Raw genomic sequence first — 27,865 nt, forward strand, 5'->3', positions numbered from 1 at the left:
ATTGTCACGGGAACACACGGGAAACAGTAGATCCAAATGCAGTGGGTTTTATTAAGTATAATCCAAATCGTAGTCATCCAGGCAAGGGTCAAAGTCCATATAATCAATACAAAATGAGAAACAGACTAGAAAGACAGCGCTCAGAAGTGTGGTGACAATATGTGATGACTCCGTGACAAGCACTAAAACAGACAGGGTATTTATACACAGAAACTAAACAATGTAATAAGAAACAGCTGCGTGCAATGATGAGTGATGAGAACAGACAAGGTATCGTGGGATATGCAGTTCCAGAATGAATGGTGACAGTAAGGGAGAGAGATCTCTAGTGGACACCCGGGGAAACACAAACCAGACACTGTGACATAGATACTCAGTGCCAGAAAATTGGTTTGGATAATCTCATGCAAAGTATTAGAAACTGTTAGCTACATCTTAAGTCAAGTGCCCTTGAGTGAAAGTACATGGATGACTGCAGTTCTAATTTCTTCTTAAAATCAGCTCGTCTGGTCAAAGCTGTAAAAGTGAGATGTGTTTGGTCAGGCTGCTGCTTAAACAGAGCACCAAAGGGGAACAGGCAGTACCTAAAACACACCCTGAGTCAATCACTAACTCTAACTTTAGTCCAGGGAACAAACCTGAACCAGCTAATACAAATATTCAGGATGACTACAAACTTCCAGGCAATTGTGTTGCAGCAATTTGGAGATAAAATCTGTAGGACATTGGCGCTCCGGGAGCAGGTTTTTTTAAAGTAAATACAGATAACTTGAATTAATTCTAACACAAAGGTTCACAATAATTCACCAACCAGCCAAGCACTTTGAGGCGAACTTGATTGCTGCAAAGAAGATGATAAAGAGATGAATGAATCCTTAAAGTTTAAGTTTTTTTTTTTTTTTTTTTTTAGTTTGTTTGTTTGATTGTTTTTTTGGGGCCGTTCAATGGAAGTCAGTGGGATCCAATCAAGTCATACAGTTTTGCAGGGGCATAAGGGTGGATAAATGACAGATTTTTTTTATTTTTGGGTAAACTATTCCTTTAATGCACAAATGTTTTTGAGAAATGATAAATGTTTTTTGAAGGACGTCCCGCTGTCCCCTTTGGGCCTATTCGGTGACGCTGTCAACACAGTCATCATTTGGTGGTTTGCATGCATGAGGTTTTATTTCAAACAAAGAAACACATTGTAAATCCCTTTGTCATATGTGCAGATTTCTCAAGAAAGACACTTACCAGAAATGCCTTCTGTAATAAACTTAGTAGCTAATGTTTCTGGACTTTTATGAGGGTTTGTCAATACGTGCATTATATAATCTTAATGATGATGAATCACTCATGTTTTATTCTTCTGTCTGAGTTCCTTTGGATAATAAAAGCATCTGGAAAAATATTAAATGTATTGATGGTACTCATGTCTATTTCTCTTCTTTTTAAAATTTTTACCAGTTAAATATAATACACGGTACAAATATGTGAAATATGTGAATGAAACACAATTTAAAATAATGTAAAAAAACATCAAATCGTTACACTTTGCTGGACAGTTAGAATGTGGATACCCATGATTTTTTTAAATAAAGATTTTCTACTACATATTTCACTAAGAGACATCATTAACATTAGGCTATATTATGCCATACAAGTCTTAATATCCAGAGTTTACTTTAAAGGAAGCAATTCGATTTTTCTTAAAAGAGATGCATGATGTTTAGAAAGACATTGAGAGTCTTAAGAAAGTAAACGAAGAACACAATAGAAAATATCAGAGTTGGAAAAAAGAGTAAATGAAGCTGAAAGGAACCAAAGAAGGTGGAATCTAATGCCTCGTTTCCACTGAGCAGTCCGGTACGGTACGGGACAGTACGGTACGGTTCGGGTCTGTTAACCATGATCTGGCTAGCGTTTCCACTGCCAACAGTACCCTTACTCAGGGACGTCACTAGAATTAGAAGAAAGGGGGGGCTTAGCCCCCAGGGTACACTTTACAGGGTTTTTCCTGGTTCAAAACGAGGCGGACGTGGTAAAATCCTAATAATGTATTTTAATAATAAGGTAATTAAATTTGTATTTTTTGTATATCATCATATAGCCTGGTGTGTTTCTCACACTATTTTTGTTGGTGTAGCTTGGTACCTCTAGGGGGGTTCGGGGGCATGCCCCCCCGGAAGAAAATTTTGTACATTTTAAAGATAAATTCATTAATCTGGTGCAGTCTTTGAGTCACCCGAATCCACTGTTAAAAATAAATAATCCACCCGCAAACCACCCATATTCTCTGATTTAGATATCTGCATCTGATCATCACATTACAATTATTCAAATTCTCAGTGTTAAGCATGATAATATGGTAACATATCACACTGAAGGCTGATTTAAAATGAACATTTATTTAAAATAAAAGTTCTTCTTTTGGCAAAATTACATTTCCTTAATAGCCCAAACAGAGGCTTTACTCCCTTCAAACTTAAATTGTCAATGTTTCATTACATCACTGTTTGAAAACACTCCTTTATAAAGGGCATTTTTCCCTAATTTTATTAAATGTTTGCTCCATCTTTCATTTCAAATTCTTAAATTTGATCAATATATTCAATTAAAATAATAAGACACTAGGCTGTTAGTTATACCAATCAAATTAAATAATTTACATTGAAAAATTATAACTGTATTAAATGAGATTATTTTAAATATTTTTGAATATACAAATAAGGAATGTTGAAAAGAATGCTACTTTATGAAACTAAACCGCCAGTAGGAGGCGGCAGGCGACCGTCTTAATGAGCGAGTCATTGAGTCATTCATTCAAACGATTCGTTCAAAAGGCTGATTTATTCAGAATGAGGCACTTTATGAATGGATAATTGAATCTTTGACTCAATAGATTCGGTTAAAATGCTGAATCATTCATTAATGAAACACGGCTGAGTTTGCTGTGAGATGCGCTATTGTTCTGTTGTTTGGAACTATTTTCGCTGATGCTGAAACAGAACAAAAACAGTCATTGCATGTAAGTGACTTAATTTTAATTATTTGTTTATTGAACTGTTATGAAATCAGTCTCGGTTTCAATCTTGATGGCATTCAGGAAAACAGCTCTCTGGTCGTGTGTAGCCTAGGCTATATATTGTTTCTTAACTATAATAGCCTATGTTATAAATAACAGCGCGAGCCTCAACAGCTCAACTTTGTTACCGTGGGCATAAATAGGCTATCTATGACCGTCAGTAGCCTACATTATAGGGCTATCAATCGCCACTTACATTAAATGAAATAAAACAGAATCTTCCTCACGTTTTCGGTGATTCCCTAGTTTTTTTATTTTTATATAAAAAATTGTTTTAATCAGGGCATTTGTCCGGATGGGCTACAATTCTCACTTTCTCCCTTCAAAAAAGAAAAAAAAGCGGTATTGTCGAGTCCTTGTTTTCGATATGTTCGATGTTTGCCTTGATTGGTTTTCCCTGAAGAGAATTACGTTACTGAAAACGAAAGTAGAGTGATGCACGTTTCATTGTGTTTTACCGTGATGAGGGGGGGAGGGGTGCATAGCAAGTTCAACTTCAGACTAGACTAACGACGAGACGAGATGAATCCTCCAGTTTCTTGCAGCGCTCCGGTCTGCAACGCTCTGAAAGCTGCCACAGTTCACACCAATGCAACGAGACGGTGCGGTGCATCATCTTTATAGCACAACGACTCTTTGTACTTCAGTCCAACTTCCGACTTTTCGGCTATTTTTTATAGCTGTATATATAATTTGTTCCGTCTAAATATGAATGAGGATACGGTTATTGATAAATCGAATTGTTATTGTTGTTCTTATTTTGATTTAGGGGGGCTTAGGAACATTTTGGGGTAGCTTCAGCCCCCCTAAAATAGGCCTAACGACGTCCCTGCCCTTACTTAATAGGCGTGGTGTTTCGATCAACGTCATTTTCGCGCGAAGAAGAACATTGTAAACTATAATGGATGACATGCAGCAGATCTTGTTCTTGCTCCTCGACATGTTTGTCACAAGAAGACAAGCGCCGACATTAGGCTTTTCTCAATATCAAGTACGCAAAGTTTGTACTTGCCATGTGCGACTCCTACATGCAAATGGTACAGCGCGTTTTTAAAAGCGTCACTCAGCTCGCTCTGCTACTCCGGTTATCTCTGTTAACTTTCTCTGTATGCACATTTTAAGCAACAATAAAACGAAATATGTTATAAAACACCACTCTGCCTCTTTTCGTTTTCATTTAAATAAATTAAACATTATAGGGACACAAATGTGGTTCATGCAACGCATATTGATTATTCACTGCACGTTATAGGCTACGTTATTCTATTTATAACAAAACGAAATTTAAAACACAACCCTAACGTTACCTCTTTTCGTTTAAAAAAATAAAAAAATAAACATATTCCAGGCAATATATGCATTTGTACAAATGTTGCAATAAACATCAGTGATAATCTTGTAATAAAAAATGACAAACCATATTTCTTTTTGTAAAATTTCAGTTTTATCAATAATAGCCTATATAAAAGTTTAAGTAAAAGGTACAAGAAGCTATACAATAAGAAATAAAGCAAACAATTCAGTCAAATATCCAAATGCAGCGCTAACATTACAAGTAAAGTAGGGCTAATACAAATAGCCTATAACGTTAATATGAAACTAAACTTAGCCCTCAGCCAAAAGGATTGACAGGGAACTCATTATATATTCACGAGAGCAAAGATCGCCCGTTAAGTCTACACAAGACGAATTATATCTCATGTTTAACCACTACCGTCGGAGTAAGCGACGAACGTCAGAAGATTAGCCGAGGAGAGGCTCATCCAGCCGGGAAACATGAGCGTCGAGCGCCCGCTGAACGCATGGATCTCACAACCGGAAAAAAAAAAAAAATCTTTATAAATAAACCACAGATTTGAGCTTTAAACAACTACATTCTCGCCTGAAAAACTCTTAAAATTACATTTCGTGATACAGTAACTGTAGTATTATATTAAACTGTATATTAAAAAATGGCGCTTCTTATGTTGTCATTCCTCTTGTAGCACGTGCAAGTGACGATTCTCTGTCAACCAATCAACGTCCTGCAGTGAGACTAGCTCCACCTTTTAGTACCGTACCACTGTGCTAGGTACTCCAATGGAAGGGTACCTAAAAAGTGGTACGGTACGGTTCGGCATTTTGGTACCATTCACAACTTTTGATAGTGGAAACGCAAATAAATGCGTACCGTTCCGTACCGTACCGTACTGCTCAGTGGAAACGAGGCATAAGGCTTTATGATCTGCAGATCAAGAAGGAGAGAGTATCAAGCAACGAGTGATTGACTAACGCCGCGCTGCATGTGGTACCGGACGCTGCAGATTACTTGGTTTCCCTTTATTTTCTTGGCCGTTTAACATATAAACGGTGGCTATAATTAACGCTGCACCTACATGCCAACTAACTCTCATTAAAGGCTGATTTATACATCTGCGTCGGACCTACGCCGGAGCCTCTACGCTGTAGGCAACGCGCTGGTTTTCATTTATACTTCTGCGTCGTTGTCCGCGTTGACGCGCGCAGAGGGAGAATGTGAAACCCGAGGGAGCGGTCCTAGCAGACCAATCACAGCGCTTGCGTCCGCGTAGAGTTGACGCGTTGTTACATTTTTGGAGAGGTGCACGTCAGGGTACGCCGAAAGCCGCTTGTCCACCAGCGTCCGATCAATTTTTGTTCCGACGCGACGCCTGTGATGTTTTCGCTGCTTGGACAATGAACAAGAAACACAAAGGGCAATGCCTGTATTATGAAACCATAGCAACGCCCATACACAAATTCTCGCCGCCGGGTTTCCATTGGCTGCTGCCCCGCGTTTTGATGCTCTCATTTGCATAAAGTATACACCGAGATACTTTTTTGCAGCGCCGCTGTTGACCAAATTGTCACATGTTAATCTAAACAATACCGTTGCTATGCATACTTGACCTGTAGTGCTGAACCGGAAATAAACTAATTGAGTTCCTCCCCAGTGCTATGACTGTTGTGTATATGACACAAATCGACGCGACGCGACCCATCATGCTTTGCGGGGGCGTTTTTGCTGCCTGACGTAGTTCCGTAGGAAATGAATGGGCTTTGGCGTCGCGTCAGAAATCGAGACGCTGGTGGACAAGTGGCTGAAGGGTACGCGCGCTACACACAGCCTACGACGTAGCTACGGCGTAAATTCGACGCTGAAGTATAAATTGGGCTTAGAGTGTTAGTAGAGTATTAGTAGGAGTATTACTGCTGGGTCAGGGCAGAGACAATTTATATGAGACATGCCACTTCCTCAATCCTCAATACAACTATATAAGGAAAACCCGTAACGGCAAAGATGGCGGTTGTATGCACATGTCCCGCCCCTCCCGCTGGAAAGCCAATCATCTGCTTTTAACAGTCAGCAGCTGACCACTAAGGAGCGAATGTACAGTGACGTGACATAACTGCCATATTCAACCTGTGCTTGCGCGCTGTGGCTGGCGCTGAGCCAAAGACGGACGCACTCAGCGCTTGTCATAGGCTATATCACAACTGTTCAGTGTTTATAACCACATAATGTTTATTTTAGGTTTCAGACATTTAAATACATATAATTGTTTAAGTGCTTGGCACAACACCGGCATTCCGGATAGAGACGTGAATGAAGTTGGTGTCGTGGACGTGAATCCTTGCGCATGCGTAGTAAAAGTATAACCTGTGGGGAAAAAGGCGTTTTAAAACTTATTTTGGGGCAAAGTCATCAAACTTTTTCAGCGATTTTTATCATATTTTACTGCTGTTTCTATACATGCAGTTTTTTTGTCCCGGTGACCAGTGAAAGTGCAGTTCTGACTCTCTGCCCATTCATTTAGATAGGAGCCTGGTCTTGTTAGTCCGAAATAGCTGCCCGGAGGCGTTGCCAAGATGGCGGCCGAGTGGCACGACTTGCCTAAAAGGACTTTGGTCAGGGTTAGAATAAGTTGCAATGTTAGGCTACTTCACTAGAATGTCTGTTGAGGGAGCATCACAATAATGAGTTAGAGGATATTAAGCAGACAGTCTACTAATACTGGTTACTGGTTAGTTGACATGTAGTTGCAAAATTAGGCTACTTAGTAGAATGTTCAAAAGGGACCATCAAAATAAAGTGTTACCAATAACTTTCCTCATCACATGGACATTGCACATCGAGTCGGGACGAAAAGCACTGAGAAAGTTTGACCGGTCATCTTGAGGTTTACAGCGAGATTCTATGGAAAAGTTCAGAGGGATCAGAAAATCTTCAGTCCAGAAAGTTAAGGTTTGGAGAGGACCTAACAACGAAAGACAAAGACACGCGGAACTCAAATTTATGTTGATTTGTGTATATGCTGGATAGTATTTTTTTATTTAGTTTTATTTATTTATTTATTATTTATTCGGGACAGTGCACATTAATGAACAATCTAACATCTAACTAATTAATTTACATCTGTACAGACTGTAAATGAGCCAGGTTATAGCATAAATGCTCATTTTCAGCTGTAGTCCCGATTATTATCTAGTATTTTATTTATTTTTACTATCTAGTATTTTATTAGATAGAATATTTTGTTATATAATTCTTGTTTTTTCCAGTTGAAGAATGTTGTATATTTGGTGTTATATGTGACTCTTGATTATATAGGTTATTAATGGGTGAATTCTTGGGTGAATGGAAAGCACTTGGTTTTAGTAGTTTAATAAGAGATATGTCTTTCTTTATATTTGTTCAACGTTAAGGGCATTCAAAGGCAATTTTTTTGTTTCCTAAAAGATGTAAGGCTGACTTTATTTTTTTGCATGAAACGCATGCAGTAATGTCTGAACTTTTTGTTTTCAATGAGGTAGTGATAATCTGGTTGGCATATAAAGGGAAAGTAAAGCTCACTCTTGTGGAAGGTGGTTCATTTTGGTTGTAGAAGATGAAAATAATGTTTTAGTTATGGGGAAAATCTATGGCGACAATCATACTTTACAAAACAAAAATTTAGAGAAGAAATTGATTTCTCAAAAATATACTCTAGTGATTTGGTGATTGGAAAACCATTCATGTTTTCCTCCACGTACAGTTCCAATACACTGATATATTTCATCTAAATAACCAAATAAATTGTCATTATGAATGGAGGCACAGCAATCCTGATAATATAGACTTCACTGGGAGTAATAAAGATAGATCATAATCTAGATCATAATTGGCTTTTGGTCAACTTCTGAGGAACTTAGTTGGAAATTAAATTCAGCTGACCTTGTTTCTTCAGTAACCATGCATAAAATGATTCATACAGTTATCAGCCAGAGATTCAAGGGAACTACTAGAATTACTACAGGAACTCAACCACAGGAAATTAAACAATTCACTTCTTGAAGGTATTCAATTTAAGGATAAGGTTAAAAAAAAGTATGGTAAAGAGATGTTACAATAATGCTAAACTATCAGGTGTATATGGAACAATTTTGGAAATTATGAAATTAGAAAATTTGCAATCTCAAGAAGGAAATAGCCAAAGCAAAAAGAAACAGAGAAAATGTTTTCATTCAAAATATAATGGCTATCTATAATAAACAAACAGAAAGTGAACAAGATAAAACAAACATTTAATAAAATTTCTATTGGATTTAGAACACATCTATGAATATATTTGGAAAGTTTGTTTCCTCTTTAAAGAAGCTTAAGATTAATGATTCTCTTACAACGGACAAATTATGTTTTTTTATGTTGTAATTATGTAACATATTAAGTATAAGTTATATACCCAAAATAAAAATATAGGTAACACTGCTCTAAGATCCACTTAAAAAATGCTAAAATATGTTGACATTTTTATCTGGACAATGAATTTTCTTCCCGGGACCATCATCAAAGTCTGTTGTAGATTGTATTTAACTTAAGAACCCAAACTGTTATTCAAAACGGCCCATTAATGCACGTAAATGTTGCCTACAAATGAAAACTATTTGACACCAAAGAGGACTGTGGGCATAAATGTATTAATGTAATATTCAAAAAGATTATGTAATGCTGTTATCATCACAGTTTAAACTTACATAAAAGTAAACATTCTATTGTTAGGAGGAGCAGTGAAGATGCTCAAAATAAAACAACTTTAAATATTTATGCAAATTAATTAATAGTAAAATTTAATCTAATTGAATCATCTGTATAGACAATTTTATTGAACAACCGAGTAAGAATTATTGATGAAAAATATATATATTTTCTGATGTTTACAGTACTATTTCAAGTATGATTCAAGAAAGTAAACTATAACTTAATTTTGCTTTCAATTATATCCTTTCATAACTTAAATATTCTATTGTTTATATAATGTATCTCGACTTATATTATATAGTTCTAACCACTCGGATCATGCGATCCTCCTCATAGACTCCAAAAGAATCAATGAACGTTCATCAATGATGGATATTCGTAATGAAATCACAGACTTCCACCCGATTCACGCTCAGAGGACCACATTATCACTCATCATCGTGGTTAGGGAGACTCAACACTTTAGAAAAACGCTTCCAAGTTAAAAACTATAGAAATGATCCCTGAAAGTATAGTCTTAAAGAGATTCTTCGCTCGACCAGTACCCGTTCAGCGACACGATGAAGCTCGACGACGGTGGTGAACGATGACGTCACAGCGGCGACTTTACATCGATGATTAAAACAACGCGTCAAACGCCTCGGTTTAAGAGGCCATATAAATACAAACACAAGTATAAGCACGACCCTTTACACAAATACGATGTCTTTTTATTGTTAATAAATGGATTGATTAAATCCACAAAGTTAACGTGAATTCAATAATTCTGATGAAACACCATGCACTGATAGTGCACCCAGAAATAAAAGTTCTTCCATCATTTATTTGGCCCTGTTGTTCCAAACCTTGAGGGTGAGAAAATGATGATAGAATTAAAAAATTTGGGTGAACTATCCCTGTAACGTTTTGGGAATTAAAGTACATTCATCATTATATTCAAGAAATTTGTAATTGAATTAAATGTTGTTTTCCTCAATAAAGCAATGTAAAAAAATACCCACTATTGATTTGACAAATGACGAGGATTGTGGGCCTTAAAAAAAAAAAAAAAAATAATAATAATATATATATATATATATATATATATATAGGCCTACATATATATAGGCCTATGTTGATTAACGGATCGGTCTAAAAAATACCTTAACAGATCAAAATCTAAAAATCTAAATGGATTAAAAAGATGCTGTTTTGGTCATCATTGTTTAATCTCAAATATAACTAAATTCTTAGTAGGAACATTGATGAGGAGAACTGTAGTAAAAAGCCTTGTTTAGCTTACTCATATAAACAAGGCTTGCTGTATTATTATCAGACTTTAAGAAATATAATAGTGTATCAAATTTGCCACATTGCGTGATTTCATCTAACAAGACCTTGTTACTTAATACTGTTTCATATATTAATATTTAAATATTTAATATAAACTCTTTTGTACTCCTCTTATGTGAACAAGACCCGCCTTCTTTGATTTGATTGGCCATCTCGTTAATTTGACATGAGAGGCTCTGTTAAACTGAGGCAGAGCAGCCTAAATTTAACTTTTAAAACATCATCTTAACAACAACAAACAGCTTTACTCGTTCTGCCCACTAAAATAATAAGATAAGACGTGGCGTTGATTTGGTGAATGCTGTGTTTCGCTGTTTTCATAACGTTTGACCAGCAGGTGTCACTAAAGTAACAAGATAAAATAAATAATGTTCGTTCAGAAACCAGGAAGTGCTTCAAATACGTTGAAACTGTGGTCTATCCATTTTGAGATTGAAAGGAAGCTCAATGAATCACGTGACTGCGAGATGACAGCATATTGCAATCGTATTTTATTGAGCTTCTGGCGGTTTCTAAGAGGTTTAGATTTCAAATGGTGCGTCTGATGAAGAGTAAGAACTTTCTACATTTCAGAGAATCTAAACAGATTGATTTTTTGGTTAGCAAAATCTCTATCATTTTGCAAAGTACATACTGCATATATTAATATTTTAAAGGATAGAACACTTAATGCAATTTACATTTAATTTCTATTCTTAGATACATTTAATTTATAAACCACTCGGATCATGCAATCCTCCTCATAGACTCCAGAAGAATCAATGAACGTTCATCAATGACGGATATCCGCAATGAGATCACAGACTTCCACCCGATTCACGCTCAGAGGACTACATTATCACTCATCATCGTGGTTAGGGAGACTCAACACTTTAGAAAAACACTTCCAAGTTGGAAACTATAGAAATGATCCCTGAAAGTATAGTCTTAATGAGTTTCTTCGCTCGACCAGGACCCGTTCAGCGACACGATGAAGCTCGACGACGGTGGTGAACGATGACGTCACAGCGGCGACTTTACATCGATGATTAAAACAACGCGTCAAACGCCTCGGTTTAAGAGGCCATATAAATACAAACACAAGTATAAGCACGACCCTCTACACAAAGACTAAGTCTTTTTATTGTTAATAAATGGATTGATTAAATCCACAAAGTTTAACGCGACTTCGTGATATTGTCTGATGAAGCAGCGGTGACTTAAACACCACGCATTGAATTCCCAGCAACCCGTATTTTTTCGAGTGAACGTACTTTTATTATTATATGTTTAAACACTTTTTATCTGAATTAAATGTTATTTTCTTAAATAAAACATGTAGAACATAAACTTTAGCTGCATATAATGTCAATACCCACAATCCACCTCGGTGGCAACTTTCCTTTTCATGGGTAGCAGACTGCATTTTGTCATGTGTATTGAACACATCGATCAGCTACACTAAAATGAATAAAACTACTTTCGAACATTTGAACACATATTAGTTTGTCTGAATTCTAAAGGAAACAACATATAAGCCTTCATGTGCAGCAAAGTGTTGGTGCTTCAACTAAATCAGTCCTGTCATGCAACATGAGTTCAAGCATCGTTCCGCCATAATACTGCTTACAGGGTTCGCACTCTTCTGGAAAACCTGGAAATATATTTAAAAAAAATGATTTTCAAGGCCATAAAGTCATGTTTTTGTTTGTTTTTTAAATAAAAAAATATATAGAAAATCTTTTTAACTTTACAACATTTATTCAAAGAAACACTGCATTTACTATATCATTCATGCAAGCATCCTCTGGGAGGGAATCATGATCTTGTTGACAGAAACAAAATGGTGAATCTGCAGGCCTAAATATAATCTAAAAACAATAACTGACCCTTTTAATTTCAAACTTCCTTTTTACAAGATTACACAAATGCTAGGCATCATTGTATGAACATTTAAGACTTAATTTTCCAGGAATTGAATATCTGTTTTAATTATTGCATGAATACAGAGAACAGAATTATATTTATGATCAGTGAGTTATGAGTCGGCTGAAAGATATAATGTGTGAGGTTTTGGTAATAAGTTCTCATGCCCACATAGTTTACATTTAATTGTGGATATATGAAGCCTCGATTTGCAGCAAACTGTTTCGCAGATAAAATTTTCAGAGAGGCTAGTAATAGCGAGCTAGCTGAAAGTATAATATTTAATAATATTTAAGTGACAACATGTGAAGGTAAGATAAGATCCCACCCTTCCTTCAGAGCGTCTTCAAAGCCACGCCTCCTCCAAAACACATGAACACGCACACGTGTCACGAGAGACGGCGTTAAACTACCTCATGTCTCAAAGTGCATAAAATTACAATAATAATGAACATAACTTGAAGAGCACTGACCTGTACCACCTGACTGCGGCAGATTCATTACACCGTTGATAGTGTTGCCATTGAAACGCATAAACTCGAGTCACAAACGGCTCCGAATGTAACGTCACGTGTTTCCATCTCTTCTAAACTACAGCACGTGTACGCAGCATAAGCTAGTTGTTTTGGTTCAGGAGGAACCGTAAAGGCGGCTGCTGTTTCGTTTGCGGTGCTCTGTGACTGACGTCTGTCAAAGGGGCTGTTTACACGACACCGCTTTCAACTAAAAACTTAAACTTTTTATGCATTATGGCCTTTCATTTACACGACAACAGCGTTTTGGGGGCCTGACAATGCTCGTTTTTGAAAACGATACCATTATCATCTCAAAAACGTGAATCTGTGAAACGGTGACGTCATGTACATGCGTATTAACGTGTTCAGTCTATAGGCGGTGTAGTGCTTCTTTACAAAGTGGCATGAATAATACAGCGTTTTTAGTCGTTTTCGGGGATCATTTTGACAACATTGTCATCTATAAAAAGAAAGTAAAACATTTCCAGTTTTAGTACTTCATTGTCGTGTATCTGAAAATACGTTGACTGAATGCAATGATTGGACGGGCATTTTATTGTCATACGCCTTCCACAGATGATATATCGATATATATATATATATCATGTATGTATAATGTATGTATATGTATGTATGTATATAGGCCTATATATGTGTATGTGTGTATATGTGTATTGTATTATTAGACCACTTAACTTAGTGATTGCTATCAGGAAGTGAAGAGACTTTCAACCAGCATAACAAAAAATGTTTCTGGAACAAAGCACCTTGCCTTTAAACTTTTAAACGATATGTTTCTTTAATGCTTGGTATTTGGAGACAGCAGCAACCAAGCATCTCTCTCTCTCTCTCTCTCTCTCTCTCTCTCTCTCTCTCTCTCTCTCTCTCTCTCTCTCTCTCTCTCTCTCTCTCTCTCTCTCTCTCTCTCTCTCTCTCTCTCTCTCTCTCTCTCTCTCTCTCTCTCTCTCTCTCTCTCTCTCTCTCTCTCTCTCTCTCTCTCTCTCTCTCTCTCTCTCTCTCTCTCTCTCTCTCTCTCTCTCTCTCTCTCTCTCTCTCTCTCTCTCTCTCTCTCTCTCTCTCTCTCTCTCTCTCTCTCTCTCACACACACACACACGCTCCATTTGCCATGAGAATGAGCGTTTGACGAGCATCGACCCAGTCAGTCAGTCTGTCGTGGTCTGGAGAAGTACTCAGGAACACCACAAGAGACTGGATTCATCATCGTCTGTTCCGTAAAACGCCATAAACGGAGCTTCCAAACCTTCTGGATTTTAACAGTAACAGCTGTCTTTCAAAAAAGAAAACCCGACAAATTCACGAAATGTCTTCATTTAATCTCTGATATATTCAAATAACTAAATGACCGAGAGATTTAGTGGTCGGGTAATCAAGGGCACTAATTTATTAATAACGACGAAACCGTTTGTTATAAGTATGAAGCATAAATAATGTTTAATACTTGCTCGGATGGGAGATCTTTTCAGTCTTTCTCAGAGAACTTGGAGGATTTTGACTCTATACGGAGTGTGCTTCTCTACAGGTTAGTAGGAATTGTTTGTTTGTTTGTTGCTTTTCTCAGCTACAAAGTTGAATACCGAGCAGCTTTTCCTCGCGCGCCGGAGGGGATTTAAAGACCTCGTGCGGGTTTTTTGGCCACTCTAGTGCAGGATGAAGCTGTTGTTTTGTTTTTAATGTTTTATTTATGTTTTTAAAATGAGTAATTAATACGACGTTAAATCGATTTTTTAATAAATATGACAAAATCGTCTATTTGCTGAAGTGTATAAATACAACGAAATTTTACAACGAAACTTTCATAATATTTAATAGGTTATTCCATTATTCTGATATTTAATTTTTTTATCATACTATTTTTCTGTTGGAAACGGCATGAATGATTCTGAAGTCGACTGTTGTCGTTTCTCAATGCGTAACTTCGTTCCACGCTGTTCAACAAAAGCTTCCGTGTTGCTATAGAAACGACTCGATTCTACCAATCACGATTTGAGAAACGCGTCACGTGGCCTCTGGACAAGACCCGTATGCGGATAACACGACAGGACGCGGTTGCTGTTGAAAAGAGGAATTCGCTTCTTAAAACAGCTCTGAATGGTTACGAGCACAGGTTATTGAGTAGAAAAATGCGCTGATGGCTTCTAGACAGCTTACGGAGGGGAATGAGACGGAGTTTGAGTCCGACTTGCGTGAAAATAAGGAGGCTGAAGGAGGGAGCGAAACTGATTCCGATGCATCAAGTTACAGTTACTCAGACTCAGATTACTCAGAGTAAGAAACATCAACACATTCACTAACAATAGTTATTAATAATAACTGGATTGCTAATTCGATATTTTCATGTTGCATGTTTCACGATAAAACTTTGTTATTGAGATCGGTGTCAACTTGACTGCAGTATATGTAAACATAGACCTATATATATTCTATCTTAATATTATACATGTGTGTGTATGCATATGTATGTATGTATGTATGTATGTATATATATATATATATATAGAGAGAGAGAGAGAGAGAGAGAGAGAGAGATAGATAGATAGATAGATAGATAGATAGATAGATAGATAGATAGATAGATAGATAGACAGACAGACAGACAGACAGACAGACACACACACACACACACACACACACACACACACACACACACACACACACACACACACACACACACACACACACACACACACACACACACACACACAGTACCGGTCAAAAGTTTGGAAACATTACTATTTTTAATGTTTTTGAAAGAAATTTCTCATACTCACCAAGCCTGCATTTATTTGATAAAAAAAAGAGAAAAAAAACAGTAATAGAAATATTATTACAATTGACAATTGAAATATTACAATTTAAAATAATGGTTTTCTATTTTAATATACTTTAAAATATAATTTATTTATGTGATGCAAAGCTGAATTTTCATCAGCCTTTACTCCAGTCTTCAGTGTCACATGATCCTTCAGAAATCATTCTCATATGATGATTTATTATCGATGTTGGAAACAGTTGTGCAGCTTAATATATATATATTTGGAACCTGTGATACTTTTTTCATGATTCATTGGTGAATAAAAAGTTAAAAAGAAAAGCATTTATTCAAAATATAAATATTTTCTAACAGTACAAGTCTTTTTTACTATCAGTTTTTATCAATTTAAAACATCCTTGCTGAATAAAAATATTAATTTCTTTCAAAAAAAAAAAGGGGGAAAAACTGGAACTGGAAAAAAATAAAGAAAATTATATATATATATATATATATATATATATATATATATATATATATAATTATAATTATTTTTATATAAGTTGTCAGTTTAGGGGTCTCCCCTGACCCACATTTAAGAGAGGCTCATGAAAAGGGAAAATAGACCTCGTCCATTCTCTGCCCTCGCTCATTTTTAAGGGGAATTTCTGTTTCCAATTTGGAAAGTCAGCCATCATAAATAATTATATGCTATTCACCATCTTTAGTGAACTTATGGACGTGGTTGCCAAGAGCTAACCTCCAAAGTAGCGTGGCTTAATTTAGAAATGGAGAAGAAAACATACTGTCTGCATGGCTGAATATTGAGTCGAGATTTTCTGGAATGAAGGAGGGGATTGTGTTTCAAAGGTCTCGGATGTGTGTCTTTCCCCTGCGGCATTATGACTTCATACTTATAGAGTAGAGTTTAGTTCGGTTTGTGCTGTGAGATACAAAAAAAATACAAAATACAAAAGAGTTTTAATTAATTGAAATAATGCTGAAGATGAAAAAAATGAAATGTATAATAAAAAAACTTTAGAAAATTTAGAAAATGAACTAACTGAAATAAAATAAGTTGAAGTACTAAAATAATTAAAAATAAAACTGAAATAAAAATAAATGAAAGCTAAATAGAAATATGGGGGAGGAGTAAATGTAAAAAATTACAAAAAGCTCATAACAAAATGACTAAAACTTTAACTAAAATTTAAATGAAAACTTAAAATAATAAAAGCTTTTTAAAAATATTAATATTAGTGTAAAAATAATAGTACTAAAATAAAACCTGCATGATTTCTACCTTATGAAGTTGAATGAATTAGATAAAATAGTTTCTGATAGTTCCCATTCATCTTGATTTTAGCCAAAGGATCTGCATGGGCTGGCTCAGAAAAGCCAGTTCTGAGAAATCAAATGACATTCAGAGATTATCTGGATATTATCACATGCTTCTTTAATGTTCCCTCTGTTTTGTGGCGCAGTGACCTAGAGCCGGAATGGCTGGATGATGTCCAGAAGAACGGTGAACTCTTCTACCTGGAGCTGAGTGAGGGAGAAGAAGAAGCTCTGCTGGCCCGAGCATCCGCCAATCACTCCGCTGCGACCAATCACGTACGCTTCAGCGAAAAGGAGGCGGAGATTATCACCGACAATGGTAAAAAGCAAGCAAACTCCAGCAACAAATCCAAAGCAAAACTCAAGAAGTTCACCAAGATCCTGAGACCAAAGCGGCGGCCATCTCAAAGGAAAGCCGCTGATGGGAAAGACGGAGGATCTTCCCAGCATCCCACCTCCATCCTGAAGAATCAAGCGGGTCAGCGGCCTGGAGTCGTGGTCCAGCAGCAGCGCCTGAAGGACGTGTGTGTGTATCTGAACCCAAAGCGTCTCGGCAGCGCCTCTCCTCCATCTCCAGACCGAGGCGGCCTGCTGGAGGCCTTGCTGGGGGTCGTGCATCGGCCAGGAGGAAACACTGGGAAAAGAGGAGGAAAACTCATCATCCATGGTCTGGTCCCACACAGTCCTGCCAGCAAGTGTGCTGAGATTCTTATTGGTAAGCACAACTAGACAAGGAGAAGGTCATTTTTACTAGTGATGATCACACTTACAATAGTTTGGGGTTGGTAAGAATTGTTTTTTTTTTATTCACCAAGGCTGCATTTATTTGATCAAAATACAGAATTTTTTTGAAATATTATTACATTACATACATACATTAAGGCTGTTTTCTATTGTTATTTTAAAATGTAATTTATTCCTGTGATCAAATCTGAATTTTCAGCATCATTACTCCAGTCTTCAGTGTCACATGATGCTTCAGAAATCATTCTCATATGCTGATTTCCCGCTCAAGAAACATTTCTGATTATTATCAATGTTGAAAACAGTTCATATTTTTGTGGAAATCATGATATTTGTTCAGGATTGTTTGAGAAAGTTGAAAAGAACAGCATTTATTTGAAACTGAAATCTATTGTAACATTATAAACATCTTTACGGTCACGTTTGATACATTTAATGCACCCTTGCTGAATAAAAACTATTAGTTTCTTTTTTTTTATTAAATAATAAAATGCCAAACTCTTGAACGGTAGTGCATGTTATTTGGCTGGCGGCTGGTAAAACAGGCAAAAATATCTCATGAACTTCAGAGACCCAATCCAGAGACCAGAATATCATGGAAAATGTCGACTTGGTCATGAAACCACCTAGCATCCATTCAAAGCCATCCTAGCAGTGCATTAACAGCCATTCAGACTTTTTGAACTCACACTCTCTTCAAAACAGTCTGGCTGATGTCATGAAACTGTAAAGTCGAGCTGTGGCTTGGTGTTGTGGTGGTTTTATTAATATTCTCTCTTACAACTGCCTGTTAAACACTCTTAGTTTAATGTTCCCGGCACATTTGGTAATGAAATCATACGATTGGAAGCAACAAAAAAGCCGTTTATTCAATTTTCAGCCATGAATATTTTTCTGTTGATGTACTAAAACGATATTCGAGGGGAACCCGCAGTCGCTCTCTCCCAGACTCAGACCAAAGAAATTCCAAACGGGTTACACCACCCCGAAAACGCTTTCCCCAGCAGCTTTTTACGATTGTTTCTCAAACGCCCGTCCATACTAAAGCAATTAGACCGTTTATCTGAAATAACTGAGGGAAATCGTTGCATGCCGCAAAGAGAAGAGTGTGCAAATCTACCAGAGGCAGGTGGAGGTGCTGTTTGATGTGCATTTGTTTTTATCTTATGGTAGAACTACAGTTCACCAAAGCTCGGGAATCAGGCGACAGTGATCAGATGTTTGTGATCTTTGAGTTGAATATCTTTCATGCTTTCTGTAGGTGATGCTCTGGTTGCAGTGGACGATGTGGACGTCACCTCAGAAAACATCGAGAGAGTTTTGTCCTGTATACCGGGTCCCACACAGGTAAGTGTGCATTTTTGGCTACATATACATTCATCTGGAGACATTTGAAAACACATCTTTTGAGACACCTTGTTCACGTGATCTTGGGACGTTTTTCTCCGTGCGATTGCCTAAATGAACCTGACAAAGGGAGAAAACCATAGACTGTAAAAAAAAATGGACGTAGTGTCCTTGACGTCACCTGTAGGTTTCTGAAGAACATTTTTGAAGCCCAAAGTGGGACGATCTTGCCATTTTTGAACCCCATCTTGGCAGCGCGTCACTCCCGGATTACCAAAAATGGGCAAAGAGGCAATTACCTGAGGTGACGTGACGCTAACAGACAGGAGACAAATGGCGAGTAGTGACATCAGCGGCAATCCACCTGTCACTCGAGTGTCCACGCCCTTAATTATGCAGAACTTTAAGGCTTAATAAAATTTAAACGGATGAGTTATAAAACAAATTCACCCCCTCACAGTTCTCATGAAGGGAAAATTAGCTATATAGACCAAAACCACTTTTTGTACCAGGCAGTAAACACATTTTTTTCTGCTGTAAAGTTGGCCATTTTAACATGGGGGTTTATGGGATTGACTCTCTTTTGGAGCCGGTCTCTAGTGGCCAGTCGATGAACTGCAGTTTAAGTCACTTCTGTGTTTGATTCAGGAGAGAGACAGGAAGGTTGCCGCCTGGAGAAAACACACCAGGCTCTGAAACAAATGCTCCAAATGAGTCTAAATACTTAAAACTGAGACAAAGCTTAAACAATGAAAATGAACAAATGTTTATTTCGCTCTATACAGCAGTTCAACCCTGAGGTAAATATAAGGATGAAAGCTGAGAAATCTCAGATGCTTTTCACCACTTGTTAGACAAAAGCTCAGCTTTTTCCCATAAACTCCCAAACGCTGAGGGCACATAAGGGCAACTCCATGTTTTGGGAACTGAGGTCTGTTTTTAAGGGATTAATTTGACTTAACTGACTTGAAATTAGACTTTTTTAACAAGACATAATGTTTTCAGATGAGCACTTTCTAAAATTGGTTTTGGTTTTTGCTCAGCGCCTCTTGGCCTGCGAGTAAATGCTCTTTTCTTGAAAACCCTCCAGGCTAACAATATTTTCTACATTAACGAATGCAAATTGTTTAGAGCTAAACGTAATTTGGGCTCGGTGAAATATTGATGGGTTTCATCTTGTCATAAACAAGACAAATTGACTGTCTATGTGCATTAAGCTTTGATGGTTTCCTCATGTCGTAAGCTGCCGCGGAGTTCTTTGGGTTAGTGAGGCTGTTGTTTGTTGCAAATTGTTAGTAAAGTTAAACAGTTTTCAACTCTACAATTTTCCATTTATGGCCACAATAGCTACGACTGATCTCAACCCAAAACCCAGAAGCTGGATGGAGTGTGAAGGCACGTTTCCAACAACCCCTAAACTCAGTTTCCTTCACTGGTGTTTGAAAATAAGAGCATTAAACCTTAAAACACTTGTGAAGAATCACATGTGCTTCACAAAGCGTTTAAATAGGGGTGTAACGATACCCTCATCATGTCACGATCTGATACATATCACGATACTGAACTCACGATACGATATTATTGCAATACTCCAAGACATATGGTAAAAAGTTAACAAAAAATGCACTGTTGATTAATATGCTAAATTTGGTATTACATTGTGGGCGTAAATGAATAGGCTTGGTGCTGATAACCCAATGCACAGGACAATAGAGACACCAGAATAACAATATTCATGATTCTGAAGCTGAAAATACAGAATTATTATAGACGAATATGCTTGCACTCTGTCACTGACTAGATATATTTAAAATAATGTGTTTTTACTGGTAACATCCGACATTTGGCATTATCAGGACCCACAAATATTCCCCCATTGCATTATTATACATTATATTCAACATTATATACAGTAGTTTAATGTAGTACTGACACTAAAACTCTGAAAAACTTTTTTTCTCACAGAAATTTTCGTTTTGGGTGAACTATACACATTTATGCATTTTTGTATGGGATATATTGTGACACGATATATTGTTACACTCCTACATTTAATGCATCAGTGATTTGAACAAAGCCCTAACTCCAGCTTTGGCTTGCAACTTGCCTCACGCCAGTTATGCTACAGTCATGAATGCTGTGCTGTTACTTTTGATGCAACTGTACGTTTTTCTATAACTACAGCTGGACTCTGCTTCTCTCTGAGAAAGCCTTTCGTTTGATCCCTTCTCAAGCTGGTTTTGCTCACTCTGTTGCCTAGGAGAGGATGGAATGTTGAAATTACAGAGTTCTGTCGCCACGGCAGCGACGGCGGTTACGGTAACGCTTGTTTTTGTAGGCCACAGGAAAAGAGCCATTATCCTGTGGAGAAGAGAGAGGGAGAAAGTGATTAAAGGACGAGAACCGATAGCAAATTACACCATTGGACAAAAAAGGACAGGCGAGGCTATTATGATATTAGGGTTGAGGAACCGTGCTCTTGTGAGGTTTCCAGAGGCTTGCCAAGATTTTAAAACTAGTCTCGGCTGGTGATTTATGAAATTGTAAGGTAACGTTAAGCGTTGTGTGAGTGTTCATTTTAAATGTTAAGAGTTACTACACCACAGGAACAAAATCATCATGTCCACTGATCTTTCTTTGGACACTGACACCAGTAGGATTCTTTTTGAGAAATTAATACTTTTTACATCCGGAAAAACACACGGAGAGCGTCAGCTTTAGTTTCTGCTCTGACAGCCACAAGACCAGCCGAACGCTGTGAGTGTGTGTTAGAAATCAGGAATGGTGAGATAACATTGTGCTTGGTACGTTTTTCATCTTCAAACCAAACTTGGGTCTTCAGCCGACAAAGTTTAAATCTGGCTAGAGCTCTTCCCATAATGTTACGTATTAGTTCAGTAGACGGAGAGAAGACAGTCTTTTGAGGCTGTTTGAACACATTTGATCACATGAGTGTTTACACTATGAAAGCAATCTGGTCGAATGTGTTTTTGACAACCTCTGGAAGTGTTGGAAAGTGGACGAGCTCAGCGTTTTAGACCCGTTTACACCTGAATTGTGATCCGATCGACCAAATGCATCTTAATACCAGACGTAAACAGGGCCTTGTTCATCTATGCATGCATTAAAGGCACACTATGCAATATTTGTACCTTAATATAACAGCTGTGAAATCATTTCGATGGTAAAAGAAATCGTAGTAGGGTGATTCATCCCGATAGCAAAGCGGGGGTGGGACGCCGCTGACAAAACCTGCAATGCAAGTTTGAGAGGTGGCGCCCCGACAAATCTCGCGAGAATCACGACTTGCTTTACGGCACGACATCACATACATCAACAACATATGAAGCAGCCTCTATGGAAGACACTAGCACCCGTTTCAGACTTGAATCATGGCAGAGTCGACGAAGAAAACGAAGAAAGTGCGGTCGGAAGAGTGCAGAGACGGCTCTGCGTGAGTGGTATTTACGACAGTAACGTTAAATACAAGTAGCCTCTAGGGGTCGCTGTTTGAGAAAAACGGAAACTGCATAGTGTGCCTTTAAATTGATCAAAAGTTACAGTAAGGAGAATCTATTTCAATAAATGCTGCTCTTTTGAACTTTCTGTTCATCAAAAGAATCCTCAGTGTTTTCAACATTAACAATTATCATAAATGTTTCTTGAGCAGCAAATCATCATATTAGAATCATTTCTGAAGGGTCATGTGACACTGAAGACTGGAGCAATGATGCTGAAAATTCAGCTTTGATCGCAGGAATAAATTACATTTTACAATATATTAAAGACTGTTTTAAGTTGTAATAATATTTCTCAATATTACTGTTTTTACTGTATTTTGTATTAAATAAATGCATCCTTGGTGAGTATAAGAGACGACTTTCGAAAGCATTAAAAAATCTTACCGACCTCAAACTTTTGAACAGTAATGTAATTATAATATACTTTTATTTATATATATATATTATATGTTTTTGGAAGCACATCTAAATAAACTAATACTTACATCAAGTGTCAGCCAGTCAAGCAACAGTCATTGAGTTTGGGAATGCTATCAGATAGATCTCTCCAGATATTATAGACCTCACTGATAATAAGAAGAGCTAGCATTGGCCGTGATGTATGATGATATAATATCTCTATGTGATCTGAATTCGGCAGTCTTCCACACCTCTTAATAACAGGCTTGTTTTTCCAGCTCAGCACTGCAGTCCAGCTGCTCGCGGTCAGCAAACACTCGTGTGTGTCTGTTCTGCATGTTAAACCGGCGAGTGGGAGTGAATACGCCGCTCTCTGAGTGCTGTTAACTCACAGATGGGCGCTGTTGTTTTTTGTGATCTCCGTGTGTGTTTTATTTGATTTGTACAATCTTAGAAAGTGCTGTTTCTTTTAGTCCTGGGCTGAATCTCGAGATGTTCAACTTAAATCATAAATCGAGGTGAAATATTTGCACACTAGCATTCAAACATTTGGGTCAGTATGTTTTTTGGGAATCCTTTAGTTTAGGGTCCAATTCTCACTATTAACTAGTTGCTTATTAGCATTCATATTACTAGGATACTGACTGTTTATTAGTACTTATACAGCACATATTAATGCATTATTCTGCATGACCATATTCTACATCCACCTAAACTTAACAACTACCTTACTAACAATTAATAAGCAGTAATTAGGAGTTTATTGTGGCAAAAGTCTTGGTTAATAGTGAGAATTGGACCCTAATCTAAAGTGTGACCGATTTGTCTTATTGTTTTTGAAGGAAGTCTCATGGAAGTTATGGCAAGTCACCATTAGTGTTCTTTTCTGTGGTATTTCTTCCATTTCAGCACATATACACAACTTGCTTTAGTTGTAATTCTATGTAACCTTTTCAGTCTGCTTAACAAACTGATACACAACTAAGTTCTACATCACTGTTATGTAATATCAGTGCTCATATTAAAGAGGCCATATTATGCCCCTTGTCAAGTCTTGATGTTGTTTTTGGGCTCTACTAGAGGAGGTTTTCATGCTTGAATGTTCAAAAAACACATAATTTTCCCCATATTCTCCACTGTTGCAGCTCCTCTCTTCCCAGTCTGTCATTAACGCTCTGTTTAGTTCCTGTCTGTATGAAGCCCCTCCTTCTGAAAAGCACACTGTGTTCTGATTGGTCGGTTGGACCAGTGTTTTGTGATTGGTCAAGCGCTTTTAGCGTGTTTGGGAAAAGCCACGGCCCTTGTCATAACCACGAGTTAACACACTACTAACTAACTCAACAAGGCCATGCCTCTTTATATTGCATATGAATTTGAATTTTGAATTTTGTTTGTACATTCCCAAAACATGTTTCATGCTCAAACAGCAACATTACACACTAAAGACAGTTGAAAATGTAAAAAAGCACAATAGGTCCTTTATCTTAAATGCTAGCTGATTGGACTACAAGTAAAAAACATTATTAGTTTTGATTTTTTTTTACATAATTATTATCACAGACCAACTTTAATTTATAAGTTGAGGAAATTAAATCCTGAATCCTGAGTCAATTTAGCTCAAGCAATGCCTAATTTTGTTCAGTCTGTGTATAAAAAGGTCGCATTAGCAATTAAAGAAAAAACACTTCAGCAAAACATGGTCAGGTCAAAGTGTCTGAATAATTTTTGGTCCCAAATTTTTTATAAATTTTACTGGCAGTCACTGTATGAAGACTTTTTGGGTATAATGTGTCACAGTTTTCTTTATTTTGCTATCCTCACTTACATAAATGAACTATAGTGTCCTGCACCCACTGGTAAAAAAATATTTAATTATATCTGGTGTCTGAATAATTTTTGGTTTGACTGTAAGATTGTATAGTTGGTATTTTCATGTTATCATCAGTATTTATTTCAGATTTTTTTCTCTGTGTTTCTCAGGTGAGGTTAACTCTGGAGACGGTGTGTCCCGTCGGGAGCGGCCCGGACTCGAGACCCAAACCGTCTCCTCCGGTCAGTCAGCTGGTCCGACTGCTGTGGGGCGAGGACACAGTCGAGCTCCAGATGTCCATCGCACATGTACCGCACATAGTGATGTACCTCTCGCTCAAGCTGGACTCTGACTCGCCGCAGGAGGAGGTCAGTCTGTTCCACTTTGGGCCCTATTTTAATGATCTAAGCGCATCGTCTATTGTGCAGGGTGCAAGTGCAGTTAGGGCGAGTCTGAATACATTTTTGCTAGTTTAACGACGGGAAAAATGGTTGGTGCTCCCGGCGCATGGTCTAAAAGTGTTGTCCCTATTCTCTTAATGAGTAATGGGTGTTTTTTGGGCTTTACGTGCAATGAACCAATCAGAGTCTCATCTCACATTCCCTTTAAAAGCCATTTGAGCTCGCGCCATGGCGGATTCACTATTTACATGACGGAATTTGATAGCGGAAAAACTGAACGCGTCTCCGGAGAGGAAACGGGTCTGCTCGTGCGCGAGGTTAAGTGCGCAAGCAGAACATCTACGGGACAAGCCGGATTCCACCATATCTTTATGTACACAATAATAATCTTTTACATTGTAATCCTTTTATTTTTAATATGTTTATGTGCTGCTGCGTGTGTGTCCCTGTGTGTTTAATAAGCAGAGTGTGCGCGCTAGTGGACCCGCCTATTGGCGCACATTACTAATGCGCTCTTTAAATAACAAAGAAAATATTGCACCATTGACTTTAGACCAGGGTTCAGTTGGTCAGTGGCTCAGTTTATTTCAGTTGCCTCAAAATAGCAATGCGCCTGAACAAACACACCTTATTTTCAGACCAGCACCAACAGATGGGTGCAAATGCATTTGCAATTTAAACAACGTGGCGCAGGACGTGAAAATGATAACTGCGTCAGGCTGAAACTAGCAAAAAACACTTGCGTCACGCTTGGCGCTGCATTGCGCGGGTGTATGATAGGGCCCCTAATGTTCAGAAGCTTTCCACCCATTGATTGCATTACAAATATTATTTTCAGCCTGTGAGAATTGGGAAAAGCTAAAACAGCTGTGTGGATTTTTTTCAATGCTTAATCCGTTAACATGATTTCGCCATCCAGAAGAGTTTCCCCCTGTTAAATCGTGCCAGAAGCGAGCATGAATGGCTCTGCTGTGCCGCTAACAGCCGCTCGTATTTATAGCCGTCAGCGTGACGTGAGGAAACAGGAGAAGAGAGGGAAAAGCTCGCCTTCGTCCCGGCTGAATAATTCACAGCGAGACGCCACGTTCCCATCAGAAAGGAAAACCACTCGTCAGGACTTTGGAAAGTTTTCCTTTCAGAGACTTGAATCGCTCAATTCATAAAGAGAAGCAAAATGTGCATTAAAAGTTAGGATTGTCGGAAATGCAGGGTGAATTCCACAAAGAACATGTCTAGGTCAAAATTAAAAATAAAAAAACAAACAAAAATAAGACAATTATACTTTGCATATAAAAGTGAGGAATATTTGAGAGGCCATTGATGTTTTATGCATTGTGCAATTATTTTCATAACAACTAAACATATTTCCGTTTCTTTACTGCAATGGGTTATGTGTATGTATTCTTGAAATACATTAAAAATATTATATTATAATATTATAAAATATTATATTGTAAACTACAACGACTTTCTTTGTAAAATCAGCATAAATAACCCAATTATCTTTGCTAAATATTATTTTTTTTAAATGTGTCTTGATTTTGGAGTGAAATACACAGCAACGAAATTAGTTTATTTCACTTCAAGATAAATAAATAAAAATAGCAAAGAAATATGCAGATTTTACGAAGAATGTCATTGTAATTTACAACATAATAATATTTTTACTGTATTACAAGAATAATGGGAACATGTATATAATCAAAAATGTTACAAAATAATATATATATATATATATATATATATATATATATATATATATATATATATATATATATATATATATATATATATATATTAGTGCTGTCAAATCGATTAATCGCATCTAGCATAAAAGTTTTTGTTTACATAGGTGTATATATATATATATATTTATGTAAATGTGTATGTGTGTGTATTTACTATATATACACACACACAGCTTGTGTAAATGCATCCCTCCTGGTGCTGATAGGTTAGAGTAGTTGATTTACAGTGTTAAATCCTCGTTGAGAGAAGCGTGTTTGCAATCCGACTCACTTAAAAACCTCTTTCTGTCTGCAGTGATTGATAGTGCAGCGCGGAGCGTTTATAATGTGTGTTTTTATGCGCTGTCCAAACCACAGGCCACGGCGACCACCTCTGAACGCTGACTTGAGCTTTTAGAGCGTAAGGAATACGCTGAAGAGATAACGTGTGTGTGTGTGTGTGTGTGTGTGTGTGTGTGTGTGTGTGTGTGTGTGTGTGTGTGTGTGTGTGCGTCTCGAGGGTGAAGGCTTGTGGTTTCAAGAACTTCATTTCTCACACAAACTCAAATGCACGCGGTCTGAAAGCATTGCCAGGTTGAAGTGTTCCTGTTCAGCATACTAATCAAAATGACAAAGGAATCATCCCTCCCCTTCATTCCCTCCTGCAGATAAACCTCAAACTATCTCACACTGCCTCAGTTTACGGATGAGAAGAATGGCCATTCCTCATGGGGAAACGCGGTTTTTGGCAAAGTTATGCGCTGCGAGCTACTCCTAATTTAAAGTCAATGTGAATTGAGTTTAAAGACATTTTTTTAAGAAAGAGAACGCAAATAAAAAGGGAATTGGAAGAATAAGACGGGGAATATTTTAAAATGCACTGATGAGTGGCAACAAGTTTTAGGGAAGTAAATTGGGTGTTGATTTCATAAGTTAGGTTATGCTTTTACAAAAAAAGAGGCTGATTAATTAG

The 27,865-nt window shown here is 37.4% G+C and overlaps 1 protein-coding gene across 4 annotated transcripts in view; it reads left to right on the forward strand.

Moving 5' to 3' along the window:
• Positions 1–2,882: 2,882 nt before the first annotated feature.
• The window catches only part of intu (inturned planar cell polarity protein), a 48,889-nt gene continuing 23,906 nt past the window's right edge, over positions 2,883–27,865 (forward strand). For 3 of the 4 annotated variants that reach the window (XM_081359437.1, XM_081359436.1, XM_081359439.1), the window contains exons 1-4: positions 14,865–15,121; positions 17,090–17,658; positions 18,949–19,034; positions 24,935–25,132. In XM_081359437.1, coding sequence (XP_081215563.1) covers positions 14,985–15,121; positions 17,090–17,658; positions 18,949–19,034; positions 24,935–25,132 — 990 coding nt within the window. In that variant the 5' untranslated portion in view covers positions 14,865–14,984. Of the gene's footprint in view, positions 3,011–14,864; positions 15,122–17,089; positions 17,659–18,948; positions 19,035–24,934; positions 25,133–27,865 lie in introns of those variants that run through there. The other variant, XM_081359438.1, reaches the window with a different exon arrangement.

The sequence above is a fragment of the Scardinius erythrophthalmus genome (assembly GCF_964197995.2).
Source record: "Scardinius erythrophthalmus genome assembly, chromosome: 2".
NCBI classification, from domain to species: domain Eukaryota; kingdom Metazoa; phylum Chordata; class Actinopteri; order Cypriniformes; family Leuciscidae; genus Scardinius; species Scardinius erythrophthalmus.